This window comes from Cyclopterus lumpus, chromosome 5, assembly GCF_009769545.1.
Source record: "Cyclopterus lumpus isolate fCycLum1 chromosome 5, fCycLum1.pri, whole genome shotgun sequence".
Classification (NCBI taxonomy): Eukaryota; Metazoa; Chordata; class Actinopteri; order Perciformes; family Cyclopteridae; genus Cyclopterus; species Cyclopterus lumpus.
Genome location: NC_046970.1, coordinates 18,643,965 through 18,666,101, shown reverse-complemented (window position 1 = coordinate 18,666,101; position 22,137 = coordinate 18,643,965). Strand labels below are relative to the sequence as shown.

At 40.7% G+C, this 22,137-nt stretch overlaps 2 protein-coding genes across 3 annotated transcripts; both read right to left on the bottom strand.

Annotated features, from left to right (window-relative positions):
- Positions 1-420: 420 nt before the first annotated feature.
- On the bottom strand, positions 421-3,710 carry ddit3 (DNA-damage-inducible transcript 3). The gene is made up of 4 exons (XM_034531860.1): positions 3,532-3,710; positions 2,018-2,081; positions 1,467-1,675; positions 421-1,250 (listed from the first exon to the last, which is right to left on the bottom strand). The coding sequence occupies exons 3-4, from the start codon at positions 1,620-1,622 to the stop codon at positions 462-464; spliced, it is 945 nt and encodes a 314-aa protein (XP_034387751.1). The 5' UTR covers positions 1,623-1,675; positions 2,018-2,081; positions 3,532-3,710; the 3' UTR covers positions 421-461.
- Positions 3,711-9,991: 6,281 nt separating this feature from the next.
- On the bottom strand, positions 9,992-21,583 carry dctn2 (dynactin 2 (p50)). 2 transcript variants are annotated; one of them, XM_034532771.1, is made up of 15 exons: positions 21,225-21,562; positions 20,842-20,910; positions 20,104-20,112; positions 17,871-17,967; positions 17,394-17,455; positions 17,120-17,218; positions 15,915-16,075; positions 15,138-15,291; positions 14,852-14,917; positions 14,584-14,622; positions 14,320-14,397; positions 13,682-13,753; positions 12,923-13,025; positions 11,780-11,871; positions 9,992-10,802 (listed from the first exon to the last, which is right to left on the bottom strand). In XM_034532771.1, the coding sequence occupies exons 1-15, from the start codon at positions 21,258-21,260 to the stop codon at positions 10,716-10,718; spliced, it is 1,224 nt and encodes a 407-aa protein (XP_034388662.1). In that variant the 5' UTR covers positions 21,261-21,562; the 3' UTR covers positions 9,992-10,715. The 2 variants fall into 2 exon arrangements, with proteins under 2 accessions (XP_034388662.1, XP_034388663.1); XM_034532772.1 differs by lacking the exon at positions 20,104-20,112 and having other exon boundaries at positions 21,225-21,583.
- Positions 21,584-22,137: the final 554 nt, after the last annotated feature.

Here is a 22,137-nt window from a genome sequence, read left to right as displayed (position 1 = left end):
TTGTGGGAATGGATGACGATGAAATGCACTCAATTGAGTTCTTTTCTGTCCAACATACAAATCATTAAATGCTCGTAACTGTTATTTCTGCCATCCTATTTGATGGAACGTGCCAGGCGTTCTTAAAAATGACAAACATTCATCAAAACCACGGTATCATTTGCACTTGGAGCCGTCTGTTCTTCCTTTTCCTTAATACATGCTGTGTCTTTTTATTTTGCCGCATTGCTGTTGCAGCCCTTTCTCTCCGTTCCTTTTCTTGACTTTCATCACTTTCCTATTTCTTGCCATTTTGAGCTCTTGTGTTCAAAAATCCACTTGCTTATAAAATATTTCTTTGGTTTCCATCCGTTCCTGTCTTAAGAGGCATTTCATAACCACCATATTACATCTTTCCCCACCACTGCTTATTCCAATTCATTAGGACCTGTCATCTTTTATTCCCGTCTTTCACTTTCTCCTCATTTCCTGGTGTTAACTAGTCTCTCTATCAGGGCTCTACGTGTCCTCTGTACCTCCTCTCCCAGCCTGTCAATCTCTGCTTTCAAGTGCTCGTTCTGCTCCGTCAGCTCCTGTACCTTCCTCTCGTTGTCCTGCTCTCTTTCTTTGCGACTCTTTTTGGCTGCTGAGAAGGATGAAGATGTGTGCTGTGTGGAGGAGGCGAAAGAGGACAAGGCACTGTTGCTCCTCTCGCTGGTGGTCCGCTTGCGTTTTCCTAGGCAGGAGGACGTATAGGCGGAGGGTGAAGAGACGGGTGAGGAGGGAGAAGAACAAGTTTGAGATGGCGACTGGGAGGCTGAGGAGGAGCAGGATGGAGAATCTGGGACACAGGGGAGTTCCTCCTCGCTGGCTGAGGGAGATGCGGGATGGACATTATTAGCTTGGTGGTGTTGATGGTGGTGGTAATAATAGCCTCCGCTGATCACCGCTCCACTCGGATCCACCATTCCCACTCCTCCTTCACTCAGCAACTCGAAAAACTCTGGAGGCAGCAGATCACTGCCGCCTCCTGTCGAGCCATCGCCCCTTCTCCTACTCTCAGCCTCCGTCTGCCGCTCTTCTGCAACAGCTGGACTCATGCAGGAGGAGGAAGAAGAAGAAGAGGAGGATGAGGAAGAGGTGTGATGCAGAGGCTGGGGGTTGTGAATCTCCTCTTTCGTCCTCTGGACACCCTCGCCCCACGTCTGGCCTCCGTCCGTCAGCCACGTCAGAGAACAACTCTCCAGAACATCCAGAAACTCTGGCTCTTTCTACAAACACAAAACGGAAATGTCAACACCTTCCTAAACAAGTCAAATATCACAGTATAAAGTTAATTTCACGTCACTTGGTATATGAATGATGGTTAAACAACCCCCCCCCCCCCCCCCCAAAAAAAAGAAAGGTAATATTAACCAAACTACGTTGGACGACAAACACTGACTCATCATGGGTGTGATATCCATTTCATTCTTCGAGCTACTGACCTCGGTGCATGTGGGGGCACGTGCCAGTTTTGCCCCTCCCGTGTCGGAGCCAAGAATATCCTGCAGGTCCTCATACCACGCCTCCAACTCTGCACCACACAACGGCCCCACACCAGGGGGGTATGGCGGGGGTAGGTGTAGCCACTCGGCAGTCATCTCGCCAGTCAGTCGCAACACACAGGTACTCGGCCACACGGTTCACACTGGACCTGAGGGAGGGGGAGGGCAGACACGCCTTGTTTATTCGTTTGTTTGTTTGTTTGTTGTACTGTTTGTTGTGTTATTGTTGGTAGGTATGCAGTTTAAGGAATGGTGTATCATTACGGAGTTATTCAAGAAGACCTTATCTGTATAATGATTTACCCCATAAAGAAAAACTACACTGGTGTATGTGTTAACTACTTAGTTGTGACACTGAGGAAATAACTACTTCCTTAGTTATGTTAAAAAAATAGACAAGAATGTGTTGTATTAAAATAAACAGATTGATTAATTCTCAGTATTAACTTCACCAACATGCAGCACTCCGAATGTCAAATGTGAGAGTTTACCTTTTGAGAAAGTCTCTGTTAATCAAGTCTGCCAATTTGTTGGAGATAGCTTGTCCCAACAGTTCTGTAGGAGGGGGAAAAAAGTATTTGATAGGTTAGTTTTTTTGTTTTTTTTATATGACGTTTTTGCTGAAATTTCAGATTTGCACAAATACAGAGCATGGTCAGGGAACAAAATGTGCCTTAAATTTAACATTAATGGTAGATTTGGAAAATCGCGAAAACTTTGAAAATGTAAATAATGATTTTACAAATAAATTGTCAATGTTTAAATGATCAACAAGGATGGAGGAAATAAAATGCATGTCTCTTAATTCTTGTAAACAAAGACCAACATGTTCTCTATTGCGCCCCCTGCTTTCTGCGGTCCTCAAAACACACTGGGATCGATAAACAAGTGGTTAAAAACGACGAGTAGATCTCTATTGATCTCTCCAGGTCTGACAGTCAGATAGACTGCGCTTCTTTTGTTTTTAATTATTATTACTTGAAGATGTCCAGAACAAAAATGACTGAAAAAAAGCGTCACAATTCCTACGTTTAATGTAGTCAGTGTGGAACTAAATCGTAGAATTGAAATACAGGATTTTAGTTTTCTCCTTTTTAATTGGCAAATAGAGGGGAATTAAAACATTTTAACTGTCATGTATTTTAATAAATTACACGTGATATATTACAAAATTAATCATCTCAAGTTGTTGTCAAATGTTAAACTTCATGTGTTTATAGCGCAAGCATTGAACACTTTGGTTTGGTAAATCGTACCAATTATTTTTTGGGTAAATCGTACCAATTATTTTCTGATATATTTTTTTTAATTCTAAATTGTAATATTTTCTTCTTGAGTTGTTTTCCATGTCCACTGTACGCCAAGACGATTACGTCATGGAAATGTATGTCCAGCAGAAGGAATGGGCGAAACAAAAGGAAGTGGAAAAGAGTGTGTTTAGGGGAAGAAAGACAACCAACACAACATCTGTCCATTCATTAGGAAATAATTACTATAAACGGGTTCGTTAAAAGTGGGGAAAACACATATAACGTTAGCTGTCAAATAAAAGCCGTTCCGTTTCGAGTGAACAGCCCCACCATTAGTGCCAGACGTCACGCGGAGGAACGTTTTTTTTATTTTAATCAAATGAAATTACACTTAATAGAAATAAAGAACACGCATAAGCTGTTGTGGCTTCAACGCATTTAAAACGTGTGTCACACTCAGTCAAAATGCTTCTTCGAAAAAAAAACTTGGCTGCTTAAAGTCCGCCTGAGCTTTGACAACTTGTCAGACAGAAGCAGGCGACACGTAAAACCACTCAGTGTGAATTGTGATGGATTAAGACGTCTGTTATTCTAAAAAAGACACTTGTATAGCTGCTAAAAACATGCCTTTTGGTTGTTTTGTTTCCCTCTTCAGTAACGTTACATCAGACCACTTCAAGTTCAGTAACGTGAGCCGTTACTCCCGGAAAGACAAAACACCGACTGACTAGTTGTCAAAAAAAATCTCCACTTACCCTTTTTTTTTTATTCGCTCGCCTTCTCGACTGTCTCGAACTCGAATGTGGATATTTTAGTAAAAATTGGTGATAGCTCATGTTAACCATTGTTCAGTCTTCACGGCTGAATGTGATTTTTCGGAAACTCCCGGTGGTGTTTATATCGAGAGAGAGGCCAACCGAACTATGCATGGGAAGGTAGTTTCGCCACAGCCTAGCATGGATGTGAGTGACTGACGTTCCAGCGGTCCAATCAGAAGCGCGGGCGGTCCAATCAGGAGCGCGGAGTTAAGATCTTTTCCTTAACGACATCCAATAGAGTGACCCTAAATATAGCGCCGAGGCGGGGTTTCGTGTCGTCTTCGCTGCTTGTTCTCTCTCTAGCCCGTGCAGCCTGTATAGTTTGTACGAGCAGCAATTGTGATGCAGTCATAAGACGGCCAGGACGAATTTGGGGCGTATGGGAGTCACATGAAAGGAATGATGCAATGCTTGGCAACCAATTTCTAGCTGGGGATAACACCAGCAGAATCAGAACATGTTTTATTAAACAGTGTTGGCTCTAACTACAATCTAAAAATATACATATATGCATGGATATCTAATGTCGAAGAATTGTTTGTTTCCGGAACACAAAAGCTGAATCGATTTTCTCACGAATTATTTGATCGTGAAAAACAAAAATCTATTTAGTGCTTTCTTGGTTTTTTTGTTGTTTTTTGCATTCATTGTATTGTCATCGGCTTGTTTTCACCTGAGTTTTGATTACAGGTACTTGGCTTCAGTTTGTCGATTTACATTGGACACACATCCCTTTACTCCAGAATCCACGAGGGGAAAAATAAATACCGGTCCTCCCCTAAAAAGACACGTTTCATCGGACCAGGTGTGATTCTGGACGACCCATCTCTTTTTTTAGTCGGTATTTGTAGTATGCAGCAGACCAGACTTTAAGTACACATGTGGTGTCGTATTCTCATTAATTTCATACCGCGCGCTCTATCGCAGCTCCGCGAGACATCAAAACATACGCCCGGCCGATGGAGCGTCTGTGGCCCGAGCTGAGCGGTGCTGGATGTGATCCAACAGCAGGCTGCCTCCTTTTAGGTGTCCGGTTATAAATTCAGCTGTTGGTGATGGAATTCAGCATAATTTTTTTTAGTAGACTGTAATAATAATGATAAAGCATTTTAATACATGTTTTTGTCTCTGATAGGTGTGTTTATCATTCGTGTGTTCTCAATTATTGCTGGGTTTTTTTGGCTATTTTTTTTACCTGTAAATCATTACATTACAAGGTTGAATCTTACAATTATAGGATAGGCTGACAATACCAAAACAATAATTGCATAGTTAGAATATCCCCCCAAAAATATTGGGGACCTTTAGAAATGTGGCATTTATGGATCAATTTAACTTACAATTACCCATCGAAATAGCCTTCAGAAGCATTGTCAAACAAAGATGTCCCTATTCATAAGGTTCACAAGCTTTGTTTCACTATACGTTTACTGATGAGTCCCATTGTGTTCATAGATAAATAATGTACAAAATAATCACTAGGTTTCTATTGAAATGTTAGTTTTACTATTTTGTATAGAGGTATAGACTCTTTGTTGTTCTTTAATGTCACATTTACCGACATAAATAGCCAATGAGAGATTATGTTATTGATATTAATTCATTCACGAACATTGTAGTTTTGTGACACCATATAATTGATAGTCAAAGCTCGTACATTGACTACCACACATACGTTACAACTACTTTATAGAAAGTGATGAAATACAAGATTAAAACCACAAAGTTCAACAAGGTCACCGTACCAGACACAGGAAGCCAGACATTAAATGTGATCCTGTTAGAGGTAAAGTGGTGAACGATGAACACTAATAAGGTAAACAACAGGCGAAATCAACAACAACAACAACAACAACACAAGTGACAGCAAAATAAAACCACGTTTCATCATGCTCCTGACACTTTCTGCCCTAATCCCGAACTCGGCACACACAAACTGTTCTCCGCGCACGGCGCAACGTGCACGGCTCAACATGCACAGCCCCCATAGCAACAGCGCCAAGTAGCGAATAGAAAGCTCAAATACTGTCTCTAGGACCCGGGTTAAAGCGCTGCAGGAAGCACCGTGAACGCGTCACGACTTGAGTGGCTGTTGCTGAGTAGTTCAGCACACTTTCTCTGCACCCCCTCTCCCCCCTCCCCCCTCCTCTCCTGCCGTCTGTTTATTGTGTCGGTCCCGTCGTCTGCGTTGTATTCATTATAAAACACTGTTTACGACCCCGGATCGAGTTTGCCTCTTCCTCTGTTTAGTCTGACGACGACGGTCCCTGTTGTTCTAATTCAATGTCGTTTCACTAGACACCCTTATTAATAAAATGAGGAAAAACTCAAATAAAGAGGCAGTGAGTTCTATATTAAATCTGTTATTGATCCTCTATTATGTTGTTCTCTTATGACAACCCCTAACCCCAGTTGACAGAATGTAAACAAGCGTTCAAGCAACCCGCTGACTACACAGTCTGGTGATGTGGATCAGCTTTTAGGTGAGATTTAGGTTTTACTGAACATGGAGAATCTTTTTATATATCCGTTTCTGTGATGTTACTTGCTGTATCTTAATCTCGCTAAATATCTTTTGGTCTGCCTTGTCAATATAATCATGTTTTAATTCATGTGTTTTTGCAGACCTAGTCAATACAAGTATATATTTGTAAAAAAGCAAGTCTACATAACCTTTACATGCTATAAAGCATGATATTCAAATGTATCTATTATAAACACTAAACAAGCTAAACAAACAGAATTTAACTCATATAAATAACTATTGTAAATGTTTTTTCTGAGAAATTTATTTTTCTTATTGTCCTGCTCTTTGTCTTGCTGCCATGTTGATTTAGAAGAAAACCTGGTGTTTGAAATTTCACTAAATCAACAATGCAAAAAAAATGAAGAAGACAGTTATTTTTGTAATGTTTGGCCATTGTTCTCTTGGGTTTTATAGACAGAAGAGTCTGGGACATTTCCAGTCACCACACTCTCTTCTCTCTGTCCTGTGCCCTTGGTCAAGGCTCCACACCCAGTTCCACCTCTCTCTCTCTCTCACACAAACACACACACACACACACACACACACACACACACACACACACACACACACACACACCAGCTGTCGGAATCCTTCCCCTCTCTGAACTGAGACCAACTAATACAGCTGTTAACATGTACTGGTGATACAGTAAATCCCCTTTTCCCTCTCTCTCTTGGCTCCCCCTCTCTCATTGTGGGCTTTAACTCTCTTTCTGGGTCCCAGACAACCAGCAGACAGACCTCCTCACCGTATCAGACATTTTGGCCTATTGGTGAAAACTGGGAAAGAAATATAAAAAATTTAAAAAATAATCTCTGGTTGCATGTGTGGAATGAAAAGTGAAACTTGAAAGTGCCAGTGATGCATGGTTGAGATTCTAAGGCAATATAAATGGGATGTTTTGCCAAATATTATTACTCAAAGTGCTTTGACTGCAATCTTCCGGTCCTCATTGATACTACATTCATCTCTTTTGCCAATGCCCATCTCAGCTGAGGCCAATAATGCACTTCTCTATTGTCTGGATGACGCTCATTAATCAACTAATTTGCATTTTTATTTCCTCAGAAGGTGCCCCATCTATCATCTCCGGTACAAGTGAGATGTCCCGCATGTGACATCACATGCGGCAGAGAACTACGATTTCAGGTTTATTTTGGAGTGCTTTCAAGTTATCCACTCAATCCCATCTTTTCTTGTCTGTATTTAACAGCTAGATGTCACATCCACTTGTTGAGATTTCTGTGTTTGGACCTTTAGGACGACTTTGGAGATAATCTCGTTAGTCCCTTAAAACCCTGTTTACGTCTCACCCCTCTTTACACTACAGTCTCCGTCTCCTCTTTTTCTCATTCGCTGTAAGCCTCTTATTCTGCCCCACAACGGTATCCATCCTTTTTTACTCTGCTTACCTCCGCCCACTTCTTCTGTCCTCCTCTCTGCTTCACCACAGACGCCTCACCTGTCCAGACCCATTTAGGGAAATAAACTGATGTAGGGGACCCTTGTGTGATTTTCTTTCTCTTTTCCAGAGCTTCTTTCTTCTTTCTCTCTGACTACTTATCCCTGCCTCCATTTTATGTTCAGAATTATCATTATTAGTCACGTACTACTGCTTATCAAAATAGAGGAAACACAAGTGTTATTGATACAGTAAAGCTAATACCTTTTAATTTTGTTAAATATTTGTTTGTATTTGATGCCATGACATTGTTATCAATACATGTATAAGAATGGGCTTTTATCAATATCTAAACTGTAACCAGTGCCCTAACTTCTTAATTTCTTGCAAAAACCAGCAGCTCAAGCAAGAGACTGTAGGGCATTAAGCTTTAAAAGCCCGTCTGAACAGGTGGGAACACTGGAGCGAGGCACACACTCCAGGCATCCTTTTCTTCGTCTCCACCCCGTATCAGCACCAGAAACACATTTGTGAGCAGTTGGTGCTCCCTACAGCCTCCTCTGTGTTCAGCTCTCGGTGCTGCCTGAGGACTTGAATATTTACTTTGTCCAGTGGAGGATCTGACATAAAGCTCACGATAGGAATTTGACTGTTAGATTAAAGAATGACTGGAGTCGAAATGATACGAAAAGACTTCGGAGAATTTTTGTTTGAATTCATAACATCTAAAATTGTTTTTGTTTTTTTAACCGGGGTTCTGTTTTTCCATCGTACTTTTATCCTTGTTGATATTCAGGGCCACATGGAGAGCCGGGGTCTAAAGTGTGATTGTAATGCTCATTGTTAACATAATTATGGGCTGGCCTCCTGGTTATCTTCACTTAGTTCTAAGTGTATAAATGAGTATTCACAGTCGGGCCTGGGTCAACCAAATCTTACACCCAGAATAGAAGGATATAACATGATATACAGTACCCGGTATGCCTCTGTACTCATCTGGGGTATTCCCTTCTAAGTTGGAGCTCTGGATCTTGTTCCCTGCAAGTCACACTTGATATGTCCTGTCCAAGCAGCCCAGTGTTGAACTCCCCCTCCGTTGGGGAAACGGAAAGCTCCTCAGCAGTTAATCGTTTTCTGTAATATAAGAAAGGCAATGATATACAGCTATGACAGTCAGCGACAGCAGAGGAGGAATCCGCAGGCTGTACAGAGGTTTCTATCATGAAAGTGGCCTCTGGATTACAGTAAACTTGTGGCGGCGATGAGCAGCAGCTACTTAGCTCTCATGAGCTGCTGTGGATGGATGACTCATGAGAAACACCTGCTCCTTTACCTGTCTGTGCCTTTCTCACTAATGCCATCACCTGACATCAAGCTTTCTGTAAAGCTGCCAATGCCAGATGGATTTGAGATTGACCTGAGAGAAAATTACAGCGCCTTAGTGTTCATTTACTTAAGGTAAAGTATCAGAGTAGTCGTGACACATTTAAAACCACTAATTTAATAATACTGGATGCTTCATAGTCTTTTCTATGTCTTAATTCATTGTCAAGTATAATTATGGATGTGCTAATAAATGTTTGCCTTTTAATCTTTTAAAAGTCTCATCGACTTTTACAAATACAGTTTCTCAATCATCACAGTTTGGGGCTTGTTTATGCCTTTATTAGATAGCGGACAGTAGCGTGATGAGGGCATGTCGTCGCCTGAAAGCTCTTTGTCATCTCAAGTTTTAAGTTACTTTTAAATGTAGGTTTTTACATTGTAGACAATGTTGTATAAACTAAAATGTGCTCTTTCTATCCACTTCAAAAACAGTTGGTCAAGAATGTCAAGTTACCAGAAGAAACACTAACTAGTGTTAGTTATTTAATATTTAGGGGTCACCGAATATATTTTCACAGGGACATTTTATGGGACAGAAATATGTTAAAGTATGTCAGAATAATGTATTTGGTAGCATCTTTGAAAGCTGAATAACAGTGAACAATACTATGCTGCCACCCAGTGTCACATATGGGCATAACAATTCCATATAATTAAGAAACCACCAATGAGTATTTATTTTAAGATTTTAAATATAACCAGTTTAGAATTAAATTAGGATGGCACATTCTCATTTTTCATTCTATAAATGTTGCTTTACATGACAAAAATTGATATATTTTGCAATACGAACAGCTGATGAAGTGCTGGTATCTTGTTCAACGTCAGTATGTAACCTTGCATCATCCACTCCATTCATCCGATACAACTGGCAATACATGTCCACATGCTCTATAACAACGGGAAAAATAAAGACTTCCTTTGATCCAATAGGTTTAGTGATTTGGTGTGATTAATACAATAATCTCCTTTGTATTTCTATTTTCCATTCAATCAAATGAGTGTGTAGTGGGCACCTGTTTCAACAATTAAGTGATCCTTTAAAGATTTTTAAAAAAGATCTCATGAAATAAAAAAAGGTGGCAAGCTTATCGAACTTTTTATTTGATCCGTTTCCATGACCACAGATGTACAATACAGTTGACTTGTAGGCAATGACAAAGCAGATTAAAAATTTGTCTGTGGTGTCTGGTCTCAGTCATAATAATATAGTTACAAGCGACTGAGCGTGAAGAAACAATAAAGGGACACAGGCATATATACAAGCTTTCCTTCCGTGACTTTGCCATGACACCTGCACCAACGTACGCGAAGACAACCGATCTTGATTTTTTTGGTGTCTTTTTTTAACAGTTGACAACACCTTTAATGTGTGCTCCATCAATCCAACATTTCAGTGATCTATTTAAGTACAAAGTTTCAAAGGACTGGAGGAATTTCTTATGTTTACTACTAATAAAAACAATCCAGTCTAGAACGCAATAAGCTAAACAAGGGGACTGCAATCAGTGGCATGTATAGAGTGGACAAATGTGTTTTCAGTTGATATCAAATTTGATGCAAGAGAAAGTAAGAGGAAAGGAGGGTGGACAAGAACATTTAGTCTCCTTTCGTTTTGTTTGTTATTCCATCTTTCTAACACTCCACTTCGTGAAAAAAGGCAGAAACGAAGAAGAGCGCAAGAGAGAGCCGGCCAGAAAGGACCGAGTTAATAAACCCCAAATCCCTCCTCTGTGACCTCTAGCCAGCTCACATTTGTCCATGTTCAACACTCTTCTCCTGGACCGCTCCAAGGTCTGCCACCGCTTATTTAGAGAGAGTCTTCATCCTCTGATCTAGTGAAGCAAAGTTCTCTTCTACAGCCCCCAGATTCTCCTTCATTGTCTGTTGGACCTTTGGGAGAAGAGGGGAAACAAACATGTTAGAAAAGGGGTGCAAGAAATGAAAGTAAAGTTAAAGCTGCTAGGAGGGAAAGAGTAGATTAGAGCTTTAAAAAATAATAAAAAAATATCATTAGTTGAAACCCTCCATCCATCCATTTTCAATACCGCTTATCCTCATTAGGGTCGCGGGGGCGCTGGAGCCTATCCCAGCTGACATAGGGCGAAGGCAGGGGACACCCTGGACAGGCCGCCAGTCCATCGAGGGCACATGTAGGGACATACAACCATTCACTCTCACATTCACACCTATGGGACATTTAGAGATCAATTAACCTGCAGCATGTCTTTGGACTGTGGGAGGAAGCCGGAGAGCCCGGAGAGAACCCACGCTGCCACGGGGAGAACATGCAAACTCCACACAGAAGGACCGCTCCGACCGGGAATTGAACCCGCGGCCCTCTTGCTGTGAGGCGACAGTGCTAGCCACTACACCACCGTGCAGCCCATGTAGTTGAAACCCTATGACATATATTTCCATAGCTGTCATGGATGTGTAAAGATGAGTTCACAGGGAGTTAAAAGGCCGTGTGGTTCCAGGAGGCGAGAGAATAACTACAAAAGACCTTTCTGTGATGCATGTCAATGCCAGATTTAACAACCTCCTCCAAGCCAAAGGATACCCTATTCAGAGCACAACGCATGTAAATGAAGAGGGAGATCACACATTTTTCTGATAACTTGACATTTTGTCAAGTTATTTGTGACTCCAACTGTCTCAATCTGTGAAAAGGTTTCTGTAGACAAGAGGTACACACAGGATTTCACTAAGTTTAGTTGATTGACTACAGAAAGAGATTTGTCCATTGTCTGAAATCTCTTTAGTGAGGCCCAAACATTGAGACAAGCAAGCAGTGCTTCTGGCCTCGTTTATGGCCCTACGGTTGTAGAACATGTCCCCAAATCGTCAATGGATCTCGAACTTCCTACCTGTGTTAGCAGAGTGTTATTGTCCTTCAGGGAGTTGTTGATCATCTGCTGAGTGGTGTCCAGGTGGGTCAACAGCTGGCCAAATTGCATGGCTACGAGACGCCAGAGAGTTTGGATGAGGTGAAATTGAGAGGCAATGGACAAGAGAGGGAGACACAAGCAGTTAGATGAAGTATTAGTTCTCCAGTTGACACATTTGTGGTTAAAAAAAAAGAAGCAATGTTGTCTTCGGTCTCAGCCGATGTGAAGGAGAGTAAAGATATGATTTGAAGCTGATGAATGACTGAAGGACTTAAAAGATTAAACAGTATTTTATTCTACTTGTCTGCCTTCATTGGTAAAGAAAGATCGGGAGGAAAATAAAACCCTATTGAGCTAAGAACCCTTTCGCTGCAGACTGTGACAGATTGCTGCAAAGTGATTCTGGATGATAAATGACCTCTTTCAGCAACCAGAAATGAATTATCAATATAATCTAATAATGCCACGGTTCTGCTTTCATGTGCTAAATAATAAAAATATGATAATGCGATATATAATATCATGCATCTCTTTCTCCCTGAAGGGATGTTTAACAGTATTGCTAGATTTAGTCTAATTCTATTACCATTTTGAGACTCCCTTTCAGTGATTTTTTGCCCTTTGTAATAATAGAATGGCATGGTTTAGGCTAATTCCATTATCCGTTTGAATCCTATTTTCGCTTAGTTTTCTTCTTTTGTCTCACACTCAAGACGTCCTCATTGCAAATGCAAATCTTTCAGGCCGCATATTACTTACTTCACAGCACAGATGCTGCTTGAAACGTGATCCAGGTTCACACCCCGTTATGTTCTGTAGCTACTTCCTACATATTTTGAATGTGTAATGCCACTCCCCACCCTCCCACTAACCTACATACATCCTCTCCTTGAACTCCCATGGTGTCATTTCAAGGTTCTTTTCCTCTCGCATTAAAAGAACAGAACATAAGTTACAAAAAGTTTTCATTGTTTTGATCCTTACTGGGGTGAAATCTGCCCAGTGAGCAATATTATTGTAATAATTGCAATAAGAACCAATTACTCCACACCACTACATTCACATGTTATTGTGTGACGTGAAAACACTCCGCCACCTTGTAAACTAGTTCCCGCGCGTTACCTTGCTCATGCAACTCCTTCACAGCGACGAGCCGCTGCACCACCTGAGGTACGGAGGTGGACATGGCATCCCACTTCTGCACAACGTCATAAAGCTGCGACACCTGACATGTAAACACATACACACACACGTTTAAGACCAAGATAAACCCCGCCAGCTAAAATAACCCACGGTCACAGATTTCACCTCGGTTTACTGATGCAATATTTAGTGTACTGTAAATGATACCTGCATTTATTATAATAAGCAGAATTACCTATATTAAAACTCAACTTTTTATGGCTGACGCCGTATGTCTGTCTATTGGGGGTCCTGTGACAATATCAGACAGAATCTCACATCAAAGCTTTTTATAATTTTTAAATTCTTCTTTTTGCTAATAATTAAGTCATGCACTCAATTTACTATATCACAATGACATTACAGTGTCTCAAATAATTAAACAGCATTGTGAAAAAAACCTAGCGTATCAAACATAAACATTGCATGACTTTGTCACTCAACATAGTAATATATTTAACATGTGGCGCTACTCTTCAGTCTGGATGCCAGGCTTTGTGTGTGCTAGCAAAAGTTTTCCAAATGAATATCTCGTCATTAAGACTGAACTAGCAAGATGATAACTATATTATATGACTTCTTGATAAAAGCCCAACTCTTATGATTGTCGGAATCTCCCAGTAGTTTGTTCCTATCTTAAAGTGATTCGCAACTTTGAGCGAAAGCATCTGAGATAATTACTGCACTGGGATTACAAACCTTGTTTTGTGTCTCGGCGTCCTCAATCGCTGCCTTGTGTTTAGCGATTTCATTCATCTTCCCGAGGACACTCTAAATGGGAAAGAGAGAGAAAAAAAAAGTAATTTAGACTTTTTGTCTACAGTTTTAGAGGTATTCAGATACATTACAGAAAATAAGACAAGCATAAATTAGATTCATGTCAATACACAAATAAATTCCCAGGTATTTAGCAGTATTCAAACCCCACTCACTCTCTCTCCCAGAGTGCGTGGGGCTGACTGAAAAACATTTACAGTGCGGCCAAAGTCCAAAAAGAAGAAAATGTACAATTACCCCAAAACTTTATGTACCTTTTTTAGCTGGCAAGCTGCAGTAGATATCAATACATACGCGAGTCAGAGGAAGGACTGATCTATATCTTATTTTATATTTCAACATTTGTTAGACACACGAGACACAATGTGTATATACGTTTTTAATAAGATTTGGCTTTGCGGGGTTAGCTGTTGCATCATCTCGACAGGACAAATAGATGAAATATTGAGCTTGTAATAGAACTCTCTCCATAAGACAGCAAAACAACACATTTCTTTTAAAACACAACGTTCTTTTGGGAAACATGATGTGTGAATAAGAATGCAGTGCTGATTAGTTACCTGCAGTCTGGCCTCCACTTGATCCAGAGTAGCGGAGTCCAGTGCGCTGACCCGCGCCTGCAGGAGCTCTATGGTGGCCTGATTCAAACATACACACAACTTTTATACTTTGTGTTCTTCTCTTAACAATAAACAAACTTGGAGGAACTGATGTCATTCATCTTTGAAGTATGAACCAGTTCTCTGGCTGCACATCTGATACACAAACTTATGAATACAGACACAAACTCCACTCGGTGCATTCCCAAATAAAGTAGTTCTTACCATCAAACTGGCTCCTTGTACGCCAGAACTCAGAGGTCCCTGCACCATAAAGACAAAGAGGGAAAATTAACCATAAGAAGCAATGAAGCCATAATTTACATAAATCAAGTGTAAGATTTTGTTTCAGCTTCAGTAAGTGGATGGTTACACGGCAACAGGAGCATGACAATTCTATTGGTGTGGAGTGAAAGAGAGAATGGGAGAAACAGAATTAATGTGAGTGAGAGACAAAAGCATTAGAGAGGACGTGTGCGTAAAGACTGTGTACCTGCTTGTCTGATCCTGAGCCAACAGCCATCTCCAGCTCAGCTAGACGCTTCTCCAGTTCCGCCATCTACAGGGACCGAACAAGGCAACACATGGCTGGCAGTGACAACAGCATCTCACAAGAGACACAAACCCACGCCGAAGCCTTTTGTCCTATTTATTTACCAATAAATATTCTCAAGAGAAAGAAAACAAAAAGGCGTCGCGCGGGTCAACATTGGCTCATTTCAGAAGCGCGTTCGTCCCAGACACTTGCCTCTGCTTCCCTGTCTCCCTTTACACTTTACCTTGGCAGATTCATTGAATCTTTCCTGCTCCGGTCTGCTGTGCAGCTCGTAGAGTACCACTCCATCTGGGCCTTTAGCGGATGCCGTCGGCTTGCTGTCCCCGGCAACGCTGCCACGGCTGCCCTTGGCCACTTCCAGCTGGGTGAGCAGACGCCTGGGGGGAGGAAGGAGGAGACACAAAAGGATTAAATGCTCAATATTGTTATCAGCTCCATGTGTTGCTGTGCCCCCCCTCTTGCTACAAAGCTTTTTCACGCTCTGTTGTAGACTGCAAGGTCAAGGTGAGCTTGGATCCTTTTAGAGCCGTTTATCACTTTTTATTCCCCTCCTCTCTCTTTCTCTGATGTCAGTCTCTTTACCCCTCTATCTTCAGTACAAAGTTGTGGTCTGATATGTCGCATCTGTATGTTTTCATTCTCTCTCTAGTCTTTGTGGTAATATCTCTCCTTCTCCCGTATTTATTTGCCTTCCTCAATAATCTGCTCATCAGTTCTTGTGCGTGCTTCCCAGGTAGCGCTACAGGGAGCTAATGTGGGCAATTGATACCAGCTGTTGCCTTGCCTTTGTTACTCTCTCACTCCTTATATCTGGGATATAGTGTTCCCCTGCTCTTCCCTCCCACCATCTATTGTTGACTCCCTCCATGTTCAAGCTACCGTTTCTCTTATCCCTCTTTCCCTGCCTACTACCTCATCACTCTGCAAGGCTCTGATTAGCATCAGCTTTTAGATTCCAGATGTTTGTCCTCTCGCTTTATTGTCTCGTCACCCAGCTCACCTGGCCAGTGCTCCATCGGGGTCAGCCAGATTGATGTGTGCATGTGGCCCCAGCAGGGAGTCGAGATGGGCAGAAACCAGCTGCTGTTTGAGCTGGGCAGCATGCTGGGCGAGCACCACCGGGGTCAGCCGCTCCTCTGCATTGGTGTCCTTTATGGCAGACTGGAAGTAGATGAACACCGCCGTCATTGAGGGACTGAGTTCTACACAACAAGGCAGAGGCATTCAAATACAAAGAAAACATTGTGTATATGCAAACATTCACTCTTACACTAGGCATGGAAATTGAATTAATTGTTATATTATATTTCAGTAAAACAGAATGACAGACATTCCAGCTTTTTTTAAACCTTCATTCTGATTAGCTACAGTAGTTTACTGCATGGGATATATATTTTAGGAAACAATGTTCCTATTTTTGGGAAACAAATTAAATAACTACATACAAAAGGTCTATTTTGTGTGTTTAATTTGTGTTTAGCTGGAGTCGTGTTTCACGGCAGGTCTAAAATTATTTTGCCCCATATACAAAACTATAATCCGATAACAGGTTGAAAATGCCAGAACCTTCCTTTAATAATAACAATGCAAAACATAATGATCTATAGTCAGCCACATCTTTGGCATGCATGTTAATTTAGCACACTATCATCAAACTCTTGACATTATTTCCTTATTCTCAATATATGTGGTCTACATAAGTACATTACAGTATGTTCCCATCTATGCATGCAGCAGATGACTTTTCCTTTCAATACATTCACCCTGATGAATGGCCACAATTTAATTTAGAGTGAGACAATTACTCCAAGGAGGTCTTACACAAGTTTAAATTTAGAGACTGAAACAGAGAAACAGGCTGCATATTCTGCCAGCATGACCTGCATAAGCTAAAACCCATGGATTCTTCATTTTCAGTTCATTTAGGGCTTCAGTGCACACTGTACAAAGCACAGGTCTCTAGTGCAACAGTAAGAATTGGACATAAACAAACCGTTGAAACTGTTCCAACTAAAAGGTTGCCCTCCCATGATGGTGTGGTCAAGGAGCAGAGTGGATGAGAAGTCCTTTTGTGAACAGCTATTGAATCTGTGTGCAGGCAGCTAGATAAAGGCTGGATAATCAGAGTGTGCCATCCCAGGCCAAGTCCTGTGGGAAAGGGAGAGTAGCGCTCGAGCTCATGCGTGTGTCTCGCTGTCAGTTCACCTGGATGGTATCCACCTCCTGAGTGAGTTCCTGGATCTCGTTCACCAAGCGCTGGTACTTCTGCTGGGGCGTCTCCTTCACTCCACAGCCCTCTCCAAGCTGAACAGAGATCAGAGAGCATTGTGAACACAACAGCAAAGTGAGTCCAATACAGAGAGAGCAGATGCTCAAATGCAATGACAATCCTAATGGGGTTGTTAAACCTCAAATGCAACACATTTTAAAAAGAATAAATAGCAAAGTAATTCATTTCTGCTGAATAGAAGGTACTCACGATTTCAAATTCTCCTGACTCATAGCCCACTCTTCGGCTTGTACTGATTCTGTCTGAGAAGTCTGTGAAATTAGAAAAATGGTTTGTTAGAAATCAAAAAGAAAGAAAAAGCAGACTAGTGGTCGGTAAGAAGCCCAGTCTGAAGATTTTAGATTTTAAAACCGCAAAAGAATGGACCCCGGAAGTCTTCGGGAAGAATATAATAGAGATGGGGTTAATTCAAATGTATGGTACTTTGAGACAGCAGGTTGTGGTGCTATTCAACTGTATTGCATTGAACAGAAATGTGTTTCTATTATTTTGTCCACCACATTTTTATCAATGAGGGCAAGCCAAATAGCAGGGAAAAAAATCATACGTCATATTTTGTAGTTGTATTCAAAACATTTACTGAAGGTGATGTCACCTTTCTGTTTTACCTTTGACAGTTACTTAAATTAATAGTGAAAAGTGATTTATGATCCACTGTGAACTGACCAAGCCCCTTGGTGTTGATATGCTTGTCTTTGAACTTGTCGTAGGCTGCGTTGGGGTTGACCACAATCCTCTCCACGCTGTCACTGCAGAGCTCCTCCTGTCATCGAAATACCAGGAAATAAACATTAACAAAATCTTTAAAAGGGCATGTTAGACTCTTCAGAAAACTTTGACTTAAAACAATGTGCCTTGGCTTTTTGAGCCTGAAGTCTCAAAAACCAAGACAGACTTGAAATATGTTATGTTATATGTTTGATCATTGGCCCGAAATATGATTTAAAAGAAAATGAATTATGTGGTTAAGTCAATGAGCATATTATGACTTACAAAGGTTACATATCCAGATAAAATAAAAGGCCATTGTAGCCGTGAATCATAGAAACATCTGCAATAGCTTCACAGCCATAATTTGAGGGTGTCCAGAGTCAGATTATTACAACACAATGTAGAGTACTTATATGTATCACAGCCATAATGTGTCCTTGGCCTGACTGCAGACTCTTAAAACCTTCTTTAAAAAGGTTCAATTATGTATTGAAATTAGTAATCCATGTATAAATCTACTATGGTAAAATCAATGTTAATGCTAACACTTTCTTTTCTAAATGACAGTTTGATTAGTGATTCTAGAGAGCACAACAAAAATGTCCATCATTTGATCAGCACTTCCACGTGATCAATTATGATGAACGAGAAGCAAAGGTAGGATTAAAACACCACTGACACATACAGATAGATGACACGAGTCTGGGGTCACATATGGATTAATATTTTTTTTTAAACGGCACAAAACACGAGACAGTTAAGCAGATGAAGGGAGGAGGAGAAGAGTTAGTCAGGCTCTTACCAGCTCCTTGGGTTTCCAAAGAGTTAGAGAAAGTAACGGAAGAGCAGAGGGAGAGAAAAAAAAGTGGTGGGGGGGGGGAGAGAGAGAGACAACACAGATTAATGTGGTTATCACATGCCATGCACACAACGGGAACAGTTGGCCAGGGTCGGGGAAAGATAAGAAAGAACGCAGTGTTCTGAGAGTTGCTGCTAAAAACCCTGGAGACACATGGTTCAGACTGCTTATGGTGTCTCCAGTTCTTTCTCTCTTCCCCAATTTAGGGTAAGATGGTCCATAAACACCAATGACTTACATTCTCCTTTGATACCATGGTGCACTTTGTAATGCAATGCGACCAAAAGCTCTCGTGGACGGCACTGTATGTCTCAAAACATTATGCTCTGGATGCAGGAGGTTGGTGTTTAAAAAAAACAATGCATGAGACAGAATGGAGGGTAATGTGAGGGGTTGTGTTAGAGAAATTGCAATCTGTCATAAATCATTCATTAAGGTGAGTTATTTCTTGATATCATGCTATTCATCCTAAATTAATTTGCGACACTAAACCAAGGCTGTTAATGAAGTATACCCAGGTTAAGGCCCCTATACACAAAAGGGATTTTGGTCTCCAAAAACATAATGAGGTCTTAGATAGCACTGCGAGAAATATGCATTGATGGCAGATTTCCAAATGTATGAGGTCGGTATTACAAAGTAAGGTCAGTGGATACCAAAATAATGCATCCCTACATTAAATTATGTAGAATACACTGGTCAACACAATATACTTGAATAAAGTAAATATTCAGGTAAAATAAAGGACGTTTGTGGCTAAGCAGAATATATTGTGGAACATTGAAGTGCCAGCACTAAGGACAAAGTTTGTATTTTGTTTGGCCACAGATTCTGTACACAAGTTAATGCATGTTTCTGATTGCATTTATCCTAAGATTCACCAGAGATTCATCATTTCTCAAATTTGAGTCATGTATTGACATTTTATTCAAGCCTGACATGAAATGTTCCAATTAACCTCCAAGATGTTATTGCAGCCTATAAGCTTTTAAAACATTGTTAGTCAAAATAGCGTGGTTAGGCAGGAAGCAACTGTTAGAACATGATGATAGGTTAAAAAAAGGAAACATCTAAAACAAATGAACACTTTTCTAATTTAAGCGTTGCTGTGCTAAAAACCCATCCAAAATAATTTTAAAGAGTTTCACTTGAGCCACACAAATAGGAGGAACATAATAAATTCCTTGCACTTCAAAACAATTAGAAATCAATCCATTTCTCATTTCATCCCAATCAGTTAGCGGTAGAAAAAGTGGATATAAGATTAAAAATACATGCATAAAAAGCATGGCATTAAGCTCACTAAGAGTAAAATGGAGCCAGTCTTACTTGTACAAACTAGGGTCCCAGGAGGGATGGGGAAGAGTCAAAACAAGGGCAGGGGAAGAACAAATGTGGAAACATGGAAGGGAAAATGCCAATTAGGATTCACTCAGCTGGTCAGTAAACCGTCCAGAATAGCAATACACTATTGAAAAAGACTGTACTCTAGTGACGCAACCACTAACTCTGTTTAATGTTACAGTTTGGTGGGCAGTGAGAATAGACTTTTCTAAGAGTCAAAAGACCATCTTTGTGAGATCGTTATAAAACATCCACAGTAGATTTTATTCCCTGTTATTTTAAAAGATAATGGAGCTTGCATAGGACTATTTGTAGTGTATAATATATGTGAAATAAAGCAAAACAGTAACCTGAAAAGGACTTCTTGACATTTTGAATGAAATATAAACAACATGTACATATAATTTATGAATCACAAGATTTGAACATACATTTATGAAGCATAAACAAAGACAATAGCATAGGGGGAAGGAACAAATGCAGTGACACAGTTTAGATGGATAGAGATGGTTGAGGTACGATCAGTGCTCTGCCGTTACTCATTTCGTGGTTAGACGTGTAATCGTGGCAGGTAATAATGCGCAGTGAAGAAATGCATTCTCCGTTATAACAAGTGTAAAACCTTGTTGAGTGAACCTTTGTTTGCTAACGTTAGTTCGGTTAAAGTGCAGCGAATCAAAACGCAAACGGAGAAATCCAGTCAATACAAAAACGTCCACTTACCGACTCAAACTGCGCCTGGTCATCTTCTGGAAGGTCGCCGGTCTCGTACACATCCGGCTCATTAAAGGCCTAATGAAACAGTCAGGTGAACAACATATTAAACTATCACACATCCCGTGTATTGTCTTTAGTCTGGCCAACGCCCCGGTGCATCCAACAACACGTAGTGACGACGAGCCGTAGCTACTTGGTAGCTGGTATCACAAGACACAATATTAAATTAACATGTTGCCACAAATAATCTACCATCTAGCTGTCTCGTATTTGCAAAACAATAGGCAGACGACAAAGTAAACAGCAGGGACATTGTCGAGCTCAGCTGTCACGTCTTGGTGCTATTAGTAGCATTCTAGCTAATCTGTCTGCTAACATGAGCCACTTACAATTCCTGGCAAGTTTGCGTATTTGGGATCCGCCATTTTCAGCGAGGAGCAAAGCCGAGAACAATAAACCACAATGGAATACAATAACGGTTCTTAAAAACGATTAACGATTAACCAAATCAAATTGTTAACACAAGCTAACAGTAGATGAGCGAGCTGTCTCTGAGCCGGCGGAGACTTCCAGGCTGATGTCGTCACCGCGCTGGTCGATTTGACGGCGTGTACGTTGGGTTTCATGAAAGAGCGGTTGACCGGGCGGTGTTCGCTAAACCGAAAGGATTTCAAAGGCGCACAAGAACCAACAAATCAAACGCTCCCAAGAAAGTGGAGCGTCTTCCTCTTTTTCTTCTTCTTCTTCTGCTTATAATGGCGGTTGGCAAACAACTTTCGGGTGCATCACCGCCACTCACTAATCTGGAGTGTGGATTTAAGGAACGTAAATAAAAATACATACAAATAAAACAAAAATTAAATTAAAAATCTAATTAATTCTCAGATTATATTCATTAGTCTAGTTGACTCTAAATATTCCAGAATATTTTTCCAACATTTATCACTAAAGCTTTTCTTTTGTACATTAATTATATTTCCCCTTTTTATTTCTCTCGCTGACTCGTATCTCTGACAGAACAATACAACATGATCCACCGTTTCTTCTTCTTCTTCACAGAATTGACACCTTTCACTATTATGTGTCCTAATAACATAGAGGGAACTATTAAGACCAGTATGGCCATTCCTTAGTCTTGACATAACCCTCTCCCTTTTCTATTTCGTCCACTTGCACTCCCAAGATCTTCCTTTGCTCCCTTTTTTCCATTCAATCTGCCATATCTTTTTGATTTGTCCCTTAATCACCACTTTGGCGTCTGACTTACTTATATTTAACTTAACAATAATTCTCCCATCCTTC